Source organism: Nymphalis io, chromosome 12, assembly GCF_905147045.1.
Source record: "Nymphalis io chromosome 12, ilAglIoxx1.1, whole genome shotgun sequence".
NCBI classification, from domain to species: domain Eukaryota; kingdom Metazoa; phylum Arthropoda; class Insecta; order Lepidoptera; family Nymphalidae; genus Nymphalis; species Nymphalis io.
This window is the reverse complement of record NC_065899.1, coordinates 434,898-449,551: the sequence shown is the minus strand read 5'-3', so window position 1 is coordinate 449,551 and position 14,654 is coordinate 434,898. Positions and strand designations below refer to the sequence as shown.

The 14,654-nt window shown below is 33.8% G+C and overlaps 2 protein-coding genes across 4 annotated transcripts; both read right to left on the bottom strand.

Annotated features, from left to right (window-relative positions):
- Positions 1–5: 5 nt before the first annotated feature.
- LOC126772122 (WD repeat-containing protein 6) lies at positions 6–8,404 on the bottom strand. Of its 3 annotated transcripts, XM_050492290.1 has the most exons (7): positions 8,233–8,404; positions 7,873–8,165; positions 7,600–7,785; positions 4,905–7,276; positions 4,507–4,644; positions 1,326–4,061; positions 6–1,040 (listed from the first exon to the last, which is right to left on the bottom strand). In XM_050492290.1, the coding sequence occupies exons 1-5, from the start codon at positions 8,294–8,296 to the stop codon at positions 4,575–4,577; spliced, it is 2,985 nt and encodes a 994-aa protein (XP_050348247.1). In that variant the 5' UTR covers positions 8,297–8,404; the 3' UTR covers positions 6–1,040; positions 1,326–4,061; positions 4,507–4,574. The 3 variants fall into 3 exon arrangements, with proteins under 3 accessions (XP_050348247.1, XP_050348246.1, XP_050348248.1); XM_050492289.1 differs by having other exon boundaries at positions 6–4,061; XM_050492291.1 differs by lacking the exons at positions 6–1,040; positions 1,326–4,061 and adding an exon at positions 4,225–4,294.
- A 680-nt stretch (positions 8,405–9,084) lies between these two features.
- LOC126772124 (2-oxoisovalerate dehydrogenase subunit alpha, mitochondrial) lies at positions 9,085–13,821 on the bottom strand. Its single transcript, XM_050492293.1, has 8 exons — positions 13,724–13,821; positions 12,349–12,617; positions 11,587–11,843; positions 11,104–11,269; positions 10,551–10,751; positions 10,017–10,135; positions 9,524–9,671; positions 9,085–9,218 (listed from the first exon to the last, which is right to left on the bottom strand). The coding sequence occupies exons 1-8, from the start codon at positions 13,781–13,783 to the stop codon at positions 9,140–9,142; spliced, it is 1,299 nt and encodes a 432-aa protein (XP_050348250.1). The 5' UTR covers positions 13,784–13,821; the 3' UTR covers positions 9,085–9,139.
- Between the last annotated feature and the right edge of the window lie 833 nt (positions 13,822–14,654).

Below are 14,654 nucleotides of genomic sequence, written 5' to 3'. Positions count from 1 at the left end.
AACAGCGCCGCTATCATCCGACAGATTATATTTTAGCACTAAAGATAATTTACTTGAATTAAGTTATTGTAGGAACTGAGATCGCCTGGTGGATCTTAAGACAAACTCCACTGTTTCTTTATAAAACGTATGCTGTTTATTTATTTGTTTGGTTTTATAGAGGTATTTTTAAAACTATTTGAGATTGACTTCTATCCCGATACACGTACCTACGATTGAAGGGTTTACTGATTCTGATTGTAACTACAATTCAGAGGTCAAAAATATTTATTTAATACAGAAGTGTTGCACTTGCTTATCAATTGTCAAAAATCTGCTAACAAAAAAGAAACGGTGAAAAAAATTCAGTGGTTTTTTTTAATCTCAAATTTACCAATTTACAGGTAACAATACTATAATGAAATTGTATATTTTTTATAAAACTTATTAAAGAATATCAACTCCCATGGTGTGAATTTTTTTTACCGATTCATTTTAATTTTACAAATTAATATTTTCAACGTTTTCTAATTATAATCATAGGAAACCATCTCAATAATTAAGTATTAACTTTTGTTAATATATTACGTAATCGTAAATAATCACTTAATTATTAATAACTATAACTGACTCTGTATGATCCGCGCAACGTACATATTTCCTGTCAGCTTTTATAAAAAATATGATAGTAAATGACTATCATATTATTTATACGATGTTTATCATTTCGACAACGACATATTTGTCATGAAATTATTTTAAGACCTATTTTGTATTATTAGGTGCTTTGTTGATCTAGTGGCCGCAGACCCCGAGGTCCCAGGTGCAAATCCCAGGCCGGGCCAATAAAAAGTTATTGGGTTTTTCTATCGATAATTCTCTGTAGCAGCCCGGAGTTTGGAAGTGTGTACACTCTCTTGCCTCGGAAAGTACGCACGTTGGTGCTGCGCCTGAACTCTTTTCGGTCGTGTCGGATCGCCGCACAGTTGGCTTATTTCTCTTGAGATTGGCCGCCGTGGCCGAAGTCGGTACGGAGGACACACATTATTTTACATTATTAACTGCAAGAACACCATTACATGTGATTATTTGTCACATTCTGATACTTACTTCAGTTTTGTAAGTTGATCATTTATAAAACACTAGTTTTCTCGCAGTGGTCGAAATACCATCATTGCATTACATTGTTTTTTTTTACAATTCTAACAGGAAAAAAAGAGAAGAGAAAATGGTTCCAAACTGTCTTTTCTTTACTCATCTATATACTTATATAAACAAAATACCGCTCATTACGAGTTCTTCTAAACTATCCGCTCGTTAACCTTAAATTTGTCAGTTACTCTTACCCAGAAGTAGACGCTCATTAAGAACACTTTTACGCAAATCCTATTCAAAATACATTTTTCTTCTCATCTATGGGTGCGAAGCCAGGACGATTAGCCATTTTAATAAATGGATTGCGAAATTTATTTGTTCAATTCTCTTTGAAACGGTAGTGTAACCAGTTCTACAAAAATTTGATAACATTTTCAATTTTACCTGTCTTTATTTATAACTGGCAGTGGACCTTGTGCTTAGGTATGCATATACAGAACTACTAGCTTTACCCGCGGTTTCGCTTGCGTCATCATTCAGTATTACTAAATACCAATTTCTACAGCTCTTTCTTTAGAAATGAAGGACTTTCATCCCTTTATACCTTAACGATGAGAACAAGCTTTCAAGTTAAAAATTCAGTGCACGAATCCATACACTAATGCCAGGATTTAAAGAATCGTTATTGTACGAGACGCCGAGATGGCCCAGTAGTAAGAACGCGCGAATCTTAACCAATAATCGTGGGTTCAAACCCGGGCAAGCACCACTGAATTTTCATGTGCTTAATTTGTAATTATAATTCATCTCGTGCTTGACGGTAAAGGAAAACATCGTAAGCATGTGTCTAATTTCATTGAAATTCTGCATAATGTGTATTCCACCAACCCGCATTGGAGCAGCGTGGTGGAATAAGCTGCAAAACCTTCTCCTCAAAAAGGGAGAGGAGGCCTTAGCCCAGCAGTGGGACATTCATAGGCTGTTACTGTATTGTACATCAGTAACTGATAGTTTTTGAGTTACGAGTCGTGAAATTCATTCTATATACCATTCATATAAGCAACTTCGAAACCAATCATTTTTCATTGAGTTAGTTGAATGCGGGTTTGTGGAAACAAATGTGGGAGATTTTCATCACACACATGCAGGTTTCAAAATGTTTTCCTACACCGTCAAGCCCGAGAATAAAAACACGAATTAATAGGCGTTGAAGTTTAATAAAAGTTTTTGATATACTTCCTTTGATATGCATTTCAAGAGAATATCGAATGCATTCTAGAAGTTATAATCCCTGTATTGTTAACATACAGTGAGATTAGATATTTGCTGTCATGATGAGCCGAGATAAATCTTCAGATAACGTGCAAAACCATTTACTGCCGATGATAATCTACCAACCGTAATATTGACTCAATACAAATACCTGTTTATTCTGTATTTATAAACAGATTTAAAGTTAGTAATAAAATTATAAACGCAACTTTGTAAATCGATATAATCTTCACAAAGTTAATATCATAGAGCAATGAGGAACTTACTTAGCAATATCTGTCGACCTCTTAAAAAGTTACGTCGTTTGGGTTATGGTTACTGTAGAATTTTTATCCTAGACATTTTAGTCATCCTCATCATTGCATTAAACCAAAAATCTTAATGATAATTCGTTCTGGTAGTTGTGGTTTACTGGTGGTAGGGCTTTGTGCAAGCTCGTCTGGGTAGGTACCACCCACTCAACAGACATTCCACCGCAAAACAGCATTACTTGGTATTGTTGTGTTCCGGTTTGAAGGGTGAGTGAGTCAGTGTAATTACAGGCACAAGGGACATAACATCTTAGTTTCCAAGGTTGGTGGCGCATTGACGACGTAAACGATGGTTAACATTTCCATTCTATAAAAAAAGATATTGTATCTAACACCTCGTCTCAGTCTGAAATTACTTTTCCTCAATAGATTGGCATAGCATTAAGTTTTTCCTCTGTTATCATAATGGAATTAATATTCATTGTGACATTTTTTACGACGTAAATTTTAACTTACATATATTTTATTATAAAGTAGTTAGTAAGAAAATTATAAAATAGACAAAATGACACTTGTAATGCTACTTATGCGAGAATTCGAGGCACGTTGTAGTTAAAGAAAACTGGTTTATTTCGGCTTTAGTCACTGTGTGCTACACTACTACACACGTAAAAAACGTCTCCTAGCTGATTAATAAATATATTTTCATTATCCATTTACAATTCAAACTATATCTTGTACAATGTAGGTGTGTGGGGTTACAAAATCAAATCAAAATATTTTTTTATTCAAATAGACTTTCACAAGTACTTTAGAATCGTTAAGTGCTATCACCGGATCGTAATGTGGATTCTACCGAGATGAACCGGCAAGAAACTCAGTGAAGGATCACAATCTTCACGTATTACGCTTAAATACAGTAACAGTACAGTAACAGCCTGTTAATGTCCCACTGCTGGGCTAAGGCCTCCTCTCCCCTTTTGAGGAGAAGGTTTGGAGCTTATTCCACCACGCTACTCCAATGCGGGTTGGTAGAATACACATGTGGCATTATTTCAATGAAATCCGACACATGCAGGTTTCCTCACGATGTTTTCCTTCACCGTCAAGCACGAGATGAATTATAACCACAAATTAAGCACATGAAAATTCAGTGGTGCTTGCCCGGGTTTGAACCCACGATCATCGGTTAAGATTCACGCGTTCTAACCACTAGGCCATCTCGACTTCGCTTAACTAGCAGCAGTCAACTAGGCAATATCTTTACGTGAGACAGTAGGGTACCACGTGGTGGTAGCATTGACTGATTGTCGGCGCTCGCCACGTCACGTCGCCCGTCTAACGCCTGTGAATGTTTGTGCGGGAAGTTTGTTTCCCGATCGTTTGTGATTCATCCCTCATAGGTCTATGGTTCACTAGGTCTCGGCACGGCCATCCAGCTCACACACGTCCTTGTATCTTATCCTGTTGACACAAAAAAAAAACAATAACAGCATTTATTCCACTCGGCCTCGTCTGGTTCTGAAAATTCTAACTACTTAGTAATCGAAAGATGATGTTAGTACCAAAGTGTAGATAAACTCGGCGCTTTTCATGTCGAAGCAACCGATACATTTGTTTTGTTTCATGTTACTGTGTTATAGGTGTGCACAACGGCCATTTGTTAGGCTCAGCCTTGCGTAACATATTCAACATTACTAGAAATAACAATACTGTAGTATATAATTCTGCAATAAATAAGAAATAACAGAAAATAGCTTATTTTATTAATTAATTTTGCTTATTTATCGATAACAATAATTACCAATTATTTATTATTTAATTTGTAGGACAAATTTAATTGGCAACATTATAACTAATGACGTACGTTGCTCTAAAATCAATTAATAATAAGTAATATGAAACTTACGTATGTCAAAATCTGTCGACCTCTCAAAGTGTTCGTCCTCTCAATCCAACGATTATTTTCTATGTTAATTATTTGGTAGGTTTGGGTATTTGAAGAACTTCTATCCCCTTTCCGAAGACGCTGATCGTAATTGACTCGCTAAAAATATAATAAAAGTCAAAGATGGTGCGAAATGATCGGACGAAGTTGAAAAACCTCCTCCCAGTGGATGCAAAATCCTTATGAAATTCTAAATTATACAAATAATTTTCTTCGTAAACCTCTACACTATTCTTGCCGCTTTTGAAAATATGTAGACATATATTCACCATCATGGACTACTGACCAAAGTTTTAACTTAATCGAGTAAACGATTTACGAATACAATATAAAATAGCAAGATATAAAATTTTACTCACGTCGAAACATCCAGAACATCCAGACCGTGTATGTCGGACACGTCGCTGTAATATTGCGAATGGAAGTCACATTCAACTCCGTCGTCAGTCACGGACAGCGTGAACAAAGTCAACCTCTGGTCAATACTCGTTGAGATCATCAAATCTTCGATTATCTTGAGACCGGTTATTTGTGAGCAATGATATTTTTCAGACGACCAAGAATTAACGACTTTCATTGAATTGAAATGATTATTTTCGACTTGTATTACTTTTATGTGTATCGCGTTATCGTCTCCCGCTGTCGCTAATATGAATCTTGTATCGTCAATTACATTAACATCGGCGCCGTTTATTCCAGATTTATTTGTTTGTACTGAAAACATTGGTTCGCACGACAAAACCTCTGGCAGTTTTCCGACTTCCCAAAATGCAACCTCACCTCTAGTCGTGCAAGTCACGAGTGCGGTCTTGTCTATAAATTGAAAAACATGTGTTTTTAAAATACAAGTTTTATGGTATCTGATCTCTTGAACTGGATTTAGTTTTCTTTTTTCAGTATTCAAGTTAAATATCTGTATGGCAGCGTCCGAGCAAGCTGCGATGATTACAAAATCATCATCTATCTTAACATTCTCCAAGTCCATTATTCTAGTCTCTGGATCAAAATCTATAGAACAGTCTCTCCAGTTTTTGTCACCTTTTCTTTCTTTATCTGTGCCTTTTATAAGGTAGTCAACTAATTCTTCTGAAGTGACTTTAATGTTATCTCGATCGAATGTAAGTATTTTAGCGCATATTTGTGCTCGTCCGCCAGCTGATATTAAAAGTATTTTATTTTTATCTAGACGGTGAAATTTTAATGTTCTTATACTTGATAGTTGTTTAAATATAAGTTCATCTTTTAGTTTTGTTTTCTGATCTGAGCTCGATACTCTCAGAGTCGTGTCTTCCCCGCCTGATATGAATATTGACAAAGTATTCTCCTCATCATATTTGTAAGTTTTCAAACAATTTATCTGTTTAGAATGTATTCCGTTTATTATGTTTTTCGACATTATTTTACTTAGCTGAAACGTTTCCGAATGTAGTGTGTAATTTTTGAGATACAATATTCGTATGAATTCTTCAAAATTACCATTGATTTTTTCAATGTAACGAACCGCGTCCCATGACCTGTGTCCGCCACCACACGCCACTTCCAGAACTTTGATATTATTTTTAACATCATAGACTACAAAAACTCTCTCTTGAAACCCACAGAGGTAATTCTCGTTCTTGTCCAAAAACTTTTCTAGCCATTGAAACTCTACATCTTTAGAACACATATATTTAATTTGATTATCGTAACTGTTCAATGAAAAATATTTGATCTTGCCGTCTCGACCCGTTGTTATTATTTCGTTATTTCTTATAGTTATTGATGTGGCACCGTATCTATCGTAAATCCTATCGAAACTTTTGACAGGGTTTCTATTACCGCGAACGTATACGTGAATGTGACCACATCTATCCCCCACTACTAGCACATCTCTGTTAGAGCTGAGAGCGCTCGATGTCAACCAGCGCTCTTTGCAAGGGGGGAGTTGGAATACATCAACTGTTTCAGTATCTATTTCTTTCGAAGCCAAAACTGTTATCAGACCATTTTCGGAGCACACAACTATGTGTCTATTTCCAGCCCAATGTAAAGAAAGAATTTTTCCTAAGTTTAATTGCGTATCAATAATTTTATGAATTACAGCGTCCCCTTTGCAATTTTCAATGAAAACATCTAATTTCCCATTCATATCAGCGACTGCTATGATTTGTTTGCATGAAGATATACTTAGTAACTTATATGTCGACGTGTGACATAAATCATATGTTTGGCTGGTATTTGAGCTGACATCGTAGTAAATAAGTTCATTTGATTCATTCATGATAATAATATTCTGTCTGGCGGTCAATTTTACTTTCTTTGGTGTGTCAATTTTAATGGGTATAATCTCTTTGTGGCCATATTCCGATACTAATGATAGGGGGTGAAGAATAACCCCACAGTCACCACCACCCGTTACGAGGTGTTCGTCGTCAGCATCTAATGACCAAATGCAAGAATTTTGATGAGAAAGTATTTTCCTCAACAATTTCCCCTGATGATTCCAGAAACATATTCTAGAATCTTCACCAATTGATATAATTAAATCATTTGTAATAAGACTGCGCATCACTCTTGCCATGTGACCATATAGAGTATGAACACAAGTAATATTAGCATTGTTCCAGTAACTCCTAGTTTCGTAACTAACGGGTTCCGTATTGCAGATAGACCATATCCTGACCGACCTATCGTCAGACGTGGTAACTATTATTGCTTTCTCAGAGTTATAAGTTATTGAAAATATTACACCCTAAAAACATATTCATTATAAAACAATACAGTACAAAAGTTAACAAACAATTTATATTTTCCACTCTAAAGTTACAGTTAATAAGTTATTTTAGCCAAGGGATAGCCTTATAGTGTAAGTTTCTCACAAATTATTAAAGTTTCATGTTTATTATTATATATTATATTATTTACTTTAATTTGATGAAGTCAAAATTATTTTTTGACCTCTAAACTCATCCTAAGTCTACATAGCGAAGTACTTAAATGCATGGATTTTAATAATGATGAAAAGTATTTAACTTTCTTAATGAATTTGTAAAAATTATAATCTAATTAGCTTACCTTATGACCTTTTAAGTGATGCAGCGGTGCATCATCACCGCACCGGTGTATAATGACATCAGAGAATACAGTGCCACTAAATACAAGGATATCGTCTAGTAGGGGAAACACTAGCCCACTGTATAATATAGAATTATCTTTGCTTATATACTCTTTAACAAATGTTCCATCTTTTATATTCCAAATCTATAATCATTTTTATCAAATTTATATTGTATAAATAATACATCTTAATAACATAAAATTAATATTTAATTTTTTTTCGGTTTTTACCTGCACTACATTATGGGCAGTTAAAACTGCTACTTCTTCTTTAGAAATCCAAGTTCCGGAATGAAGCCAGTCATTACATAATATAGAACATACTATCTGCTGTTCTGAGACTGCATCTTCATCACAATTAAATATCAATTCTATAATGGAAAACTGTTTACCTCCAATTATGAGAAATTTTGATTCACATTTCAAATATTCAACGCTATGTACTTTTTGTCCATTAAATATTTTAATTTTTTGAATAAATTTACCGGACTCTTTGTTAAATACCTCTAATGAACTTCCTACACCTAAAAATAATTACATTGTCACAATTGGAATTACTTGTGAAAATACATAAACATAACCTCTGCTTACCTGCCAAGACAAAATTATTGAAAAATTTAACAGTCGTTACATCTGTACGCGTTAACAAAGACATTTTATTTTAGAAGACAATGTTAAATGTGTTTATTCTATATTTATGAATTACTTTTTTGTTATAATTTCCTTCTAAAAATTTAAAACATAATAATAAATTGACAATACCATATGTTTATAGATTATATATATATGATTAGGGCATGACAATTGACACTGACGTTGACAATTGATATATTTTATTTTTTCTTCTTGAATAGGCAAAGATATTACTGTCAGTGCATTACAGTTAAAATATAATGATTGATAAAATTAATCAGTATGGGCAGGTATTTCTTGAATAACGATGTTTATAGCAAATGCAAAGTTTATTGTAGCTATAAAAAGGAATATAATAAATAATATAAAAAATCATGCAAAAATGAATAAATTTAATAATACTTTTTTTCATTATCTAAATGTTTTGATTTCGTATTCTATGTTTTAGTATTCATCAGCTTCATAGGCATTTTTCTACTTTTTTTCTTTAATTACTTCGAGCTTAAAATATGATTGAAAGCCTTACTTATGGTAAGAAAAAAATTCTAACAATATTCCACTTTCTCTCGTCTGTTAAGGCGAAACCACTAGCATTGTGCATATCAATTATAAGTACTTACTAATCACGTAAACGTTGTACTAAATATTTATAAAACCATTTTCACACAAAGAAAACATCTTTCTGTTTACTAAATAACTTCTAAACTACTCCAGTATTGTATCTCTGATTGTGCACTCGTGTATATTATATATATACATTCATATAAAGATTTATTAGTTTAATGAGACATATTATAAATAAAAATCTAGTTTTCTATGATTTATTTATTTAATTTACTAGTGCCGCAAAAATATCGGTTCAAATTTATTCTTTTTGAAATAGGTCCATGGGATAATGGTCCTTATACTTTTCTAAATGCTTCTCCATTTGCTGCATTTGTTTCCTGAAAACAAAAATTAACAAAGATTATTTTTTTAAACGATTTATTACAGAAACAAATTTTCCTTTTTGAATTTTCTATCGTAAAGTTGTGGAACGATATGTATCAATTTATCCGTACAAAGTCAGAAGATGGGCAACTAGTTGATTATAATTTTAAAATTTGACTATAAATTTACAATAATCGTGTGAGTATTATTATTATTTAAAAACAACGCATACGTAGGTAAAGAAGTTTTTCTTCGAAGTTATTTAATTTGTAAGCATTCAATGACGTCCTACTATACTTCATAATAATTAAAAACTTACTGTAGATGAGGAGGCATGTCGTAGTAGACGTCTTCAAGCATCTCCTTCCAATGCGGTTTCTTCTTCTTCTCCGCCTCTTGCATTGTTCGAACTACCAAGTTGCGAGCTTCCTTTGCATATGTCTTTTCAGCCTCGGCGTCCCAGAGACCTAATTTTCGAATAAAATATATTCATTAGACTTTAGAGTAAAACTAGAGAAACTTATACTTCGGGATGGACATTTTACGTTGGACATTGGTTGTAGTTTAATGATGATGATAACAACGGGGACCGAAATAACTAATAAAAGTATGTCTTGTGCACAGCAGTAATAAAGAGTAACTCTGTCTGTTTGTTACGCTTTCACGGCGAAACCAATCAACCGCTTTTGTATAACATACATACGGCTTTTAATGGCTTAAAAACCTTATGTTACGGAGGTTACCTTTTATTTTTGAGGCAATCACTGTAGAAATTAAATCTTCTGTAATAATATTCCTAAATAATTGTTTACCTTTACTTTCAAGATACAATCTCAACTTCTGAATAGGGTTCTCGGCTTGAGTCCATTTCTGTATTTCTTCCAGCGGCCTGTAGGCGGTGCTGTCGTCAGACGTGGAGTGATGGCCCACTCTGCCAAAAACTTAAATTTATTCAGATAAAATTATAAAAGCAGGAAACGTGACTCCCACAAATCTTTGAATTATTGAAATGATATGGAAATCGGAAACATTAATATCAGATCCTATTTATAATACTAGATCCAATTTAAGTTCTTATAATTGAAAATATATTAAATTATATTTTCTGCAGGCAACATCCTTGTATGTTGTTTTGAGTAATCGATTTGTATATTAAAATAATGAAATTGTGATCATATTTATTTGAAGGACATTTAGACATGACTCGCCATCCTATTTTGTGATCATAGTATTTAAGCTAGTAGTAGTTGTTAGTAGTATAATTTGACGTGTGACTGTGACAGATGATACAGGATCATAATATTAGCGGTGTAATGAGGGCCTTATTGTGGAGAAGTTCCGCTCACCTGTATGACATGGCTTCGATGAGGACAGGCTTGTTGTCGAGGGCGAGCTCCCGCGCGTGCTGCACGGCGCGGTAGACGGCGAGCGTGTCGGTGCCGTCCACGCGCACGGTGTGCAGGCCCAGCGCTGGCCCGCGGCCCGCGATGCCGTCCCCGCGGTACTGCTCGTTCGTCGGAGTCGAGATCGCGTATCCGTTGTTTCTACTGAATTATATATTTACCATTTTAAAATGTTAAAACTTACGATGAGACGATATATGTATACTGCTTTTATCTTTTGGATATTGTAATGATTTAATTCAATGTCGCATATAATTTATCAGATAATTTTTCGATATATATTGTACGTAGATTTTATGAGAATATATTTAATACTCAGAATCGAAAAGTATCTTCTACATATATATGTTCCAATAGGACATGGAGTAATAGGTATATATTATATATGTATTTAAATAATATCCGTTTAAATATATTAATTAAATATCGTATGTAAGACGTTTTTAGTATGTCAGTTTTATAACATGAATAACATTTTATAAGATATATATCTTACCAAAACATTATAACAGGACATTCAAGAGTAGCGGCGAAGTTGAAAGCGGCGTGTGCGTCTCCCTCAGAGGCAGCACCCTCACCGAAGTAGCAAATAACACATCGATCATTGTTCGGTATACGCTTGTATGCGTAAGCTGCGCCTACAGCTTGAGGCATCTGGGTAGCTGTAATAAGCCAGTTGGTGTAGAACGAGTAATTACGTATGTACATGTCGTATGTACCCACTATCCACCATCGCCCACTGATACTCTACAGCACAATCAATCATTACAACTATCGAAACAAAGATTTTATCTCTTTTTTCTGGAATTGCACTGGCTCACTCTCACTTACCGAGTTACAGCAATAGAGAGTATGCTGTTTAGCTGTAGAGTAATTGATAAGTGGGTAGTGAGTAGTCAAGCGAGTTTGTACAAAGGCCGACCATCGATGGATTATTCTGTAAAATTGTTAAAAAGCTTAAAAATATCATTTTGCTCACCCAATGGACTGGATATAGTAACGATATTTCTTTGCTTGCTACCGTAATGTACCGGCATATGCCTTCCTTTGCCAGGATCTTCATGATTCCCATAACACTGGTTGATTAGCTCAGTGATCGTCATTCCTCGGTATAACAATACTCCGACCTCTCTGTATTGAGCAAAGACTAGATCTTTTGGTGACAAAGCTGCCGCACTCCCAACGTGGATACCTTCCTCGCCATAGTTCGTCATGTAGAAGGAGATACGACCTTGTCTGAAAAGTGACATTAATATTGATTAGGTTATTGTATTTTACCCGCATTGGAGCAGCATGGTGGAATAAGCTTCGAAACCTTCTCCTCAAAAAGGGAGAGGAGGCCTTTGCTCAGCAGTGGGACATTCAAAGGCTGTTACTGTATTGTATTTTCCATCTTAGAAAGCAACGACCGGACGAACATGTCATTTTTCGTATTTTTATATTCCTTTTCGCCTAATGGTGGAAATTAATTATTGATATTTAGGGGAAAACATATTTCGATTTTTTTATTCTACTTTTATACTTGACGTGTTTTTATTGATAACACGAAAGCTCGTCAATAGCGAACAATAAAAAAAAGAAAATCTGTTGACAGAAAGATCAGAAAAAGAAACTGTTTGCGTTTGCCTATTTATATATAAACAGTGATGCTATAATTCGTTCTTAAAGGATTAAGTTTCATTTGTGAACATTTTAAAATAAGCTATAAGTGAAATACTTAATAAAAAAAAAACAGGCTGACCTTTGGGATTCATACAAAACTTTATCCATCTGATTAAGTTGAACCATGGTTTTGTACATGTTGAGCAGGGTGTCCTTGTCGATGGCAGGCTCTTCCCTACTATCAATAACTTGGCCATCATTATCCAGTACTCTGTATATGGGTATAGGATCATAACTATTTTCGTCGAGAAACTTCATTTCCGTCACGTAGGGAGCCTTCGCGCCAGGGAAGTCGGCATTGTTACCACCATTTTGAATGATTTCGGGTCTCGAGCTCGTTGATAATAGCTGGAAATGAAAATAATATTTTTTAAATAGGCCCTACTATTATTTAACAATTATTTAGTATCTATTAAGTAATATGGATGTGAAACTACTCGGAAGTGGTTTATACCAAGAATAACCAAAAGCAACAAGCAGCGAATTCGAATCGGTTAATTCGAACAAATCGATTAAAATAACATATTCAAATACCACACTGTAGATATATATTCAATTCGTCGCTGGTGTTCCTTATAAATTATAAATAAATGCCCTGTGTATTAGTGATTTAAAATAACATACGACAATACTGAAACATTCAGAATAAAAAAAGAGAATTAAAGTAAGTTTATATATTTGTATCATGACTTTTGTATCATCATTGAGAGAGTCTTAAGCTCTAACATTACACACCGCTCACCGCAAATATGTCTAACATAGGAAATAATAATATGGAAATAGTGATAATAGAATAGTATCGACATAAGAAAATATGTCAGCCGAGATGGCTCAGTGGTAATAATAAGAACGCGTGAATCTTAACCGATGATCGTGGGTTCAAACCCAGGCAAGTACCATTGAATTTTCATTTGCTTAATATGTTATTATAATTCATCTCGTGCTTTACGGTGAAGGAAAACATTGTGAGGAAACCTGCATGTGTCTAATTTCACTGAAATTCTGCCACATGTGTATTCCAGCAACCCGCATTGGAGGAGGAGTTGAGGACTAACATTTGATTTTAAGTCCTAGTTAAAAAGTTCATTCATTGCAATTAATTATTAGATTATTAATAGTACATTCTCCTAAAAAGAATCATATGAATTGTGAAATTAATAATATTCGAGAAAATATTCGTACGTACGCCAGTCGCGTAACATGTGCTTAAAAACAATTCATAATAATTATAGGTACATACGTACTTTAAAATGTAAATAAAACGTCACTTTAAAAAGCAAGTGACAACGAAATAAATAACACAAATTACAACATACATGTATTTGCGAGTGCTATCAGTTGGTACGATTAAAAACTCATACATTAATGTACCGAAATTAAACTTAAGTTATATATTATTAAACTTGAAATATATATGAATTTATGTGTATATAATTAAAGTATTAGGTACGTACTCTGGCCACTTGGTTCAGTCGATTTAAACGTAAGAAACAAACTCCACTTTTGAGCGCCATCGTGGGACTGAATAGTGAATAATGAACTTACAGTCATTATTGGATGTTATCGTATATTTACTCAGAAACATTAGCAAGTTAGATAAGGTACGCGGCCTTTTCGTTCACTACATACGTGGTAGGTCACTGTTTAAATTGATACAAATAATACATTTTAATTTCTATAGAAAGTTAAACAACAATGTAAAAACATATTTTATATATTAGAGGAATAATTTAATATACCAAGTGAATGTAATAATTAATGTTTTTTTTAATTGCGTATTTTATCATGATAAGTATTAATAAAACACACTGAATCCCAGTTCTTAACAATAATTAAGTTGATAAGATAGCGTCTGCTACATGTTTTTATATTAATTTTAGGCACACACGCTTTATATATAACAATGATACTCAAACTCATTTCAATATTAAATAAAAAAATATTTTTTCAATTTTTAACAAGTACATAGGCGCCCAGCTTTTGTGGTGTATAATAACTACTCCCAATGATATTCATCTCGGTGATTTATTTACATATACCTTATTATGCCTATAATTCATTATTTATAATTTCGTTAAATTCATTATTTATTATTAAATTACGTTGTAAACTATAATATATTAGTTCGTAAACTGACTTCCGAATATTTTTGTATAAAGTACGTAGGACGCGCCAAAGGAATTCGTTTTTAAATTATACCTGGCACAACGTTACTCTGTTTGAGTATTATAAATTGAGTGTATTAATTATTGGGCTGTTTTTCATAAACTCAATCAACCCACATAAAAACCCACAAGTGTTAACATAAGGTTTTAGCTATTCTAATTGGAACCTGTATTTAGAAGTCATAATTGTGTCAGTCTTTCAATTTTAAGAACCAAGGTT

Bases quoted from the DNA above. Each gene is read 5' to 3' on its own strand.
- LOC126772122 (XM_050492289.1), bottom strand. From the start codon at position 8,296: ATGTCTTTGTTAACGCGTACAGATGTAACGACTGTTAAATTTTTCAAT. The intron at 8,166-8,232 runs GTAAGCAGAGGT...AATTATTTTTAG, and splicing joins CAATAATTTTGTCTTGGCAG to GTGTAGGAAGTTCATTAGAG. The intron at 7,277-7,599 runs GTAAGCTAATTA...ATATGTTTTTAG, and splicing joins ATCACTTAAAAGGTCATAAG to GGTGTAATATTTTCAATAAC.
- LOC126772124 (XM_050492293.1), bottom strand. From the start codon at position 13,783: ATGGCGCTCAAAAGTGGAGTTTGTTTCTTACGTTTAAATCGACTGAAC. The intron at 12,618-13,723 runs GTACGTACCTAA...TTTCATTTCCAG, and splicing joins GACTGAACCAAGTGGCCAGA to CTATTATCAACGAGCTCGAG. The intron at 10,752-11,103 runs GTAAGATATATA...TATATAATTCAG, and splicing joins TGTCCTGTTATAATGTTTTG to TAGAAACAACGGATACGCGA.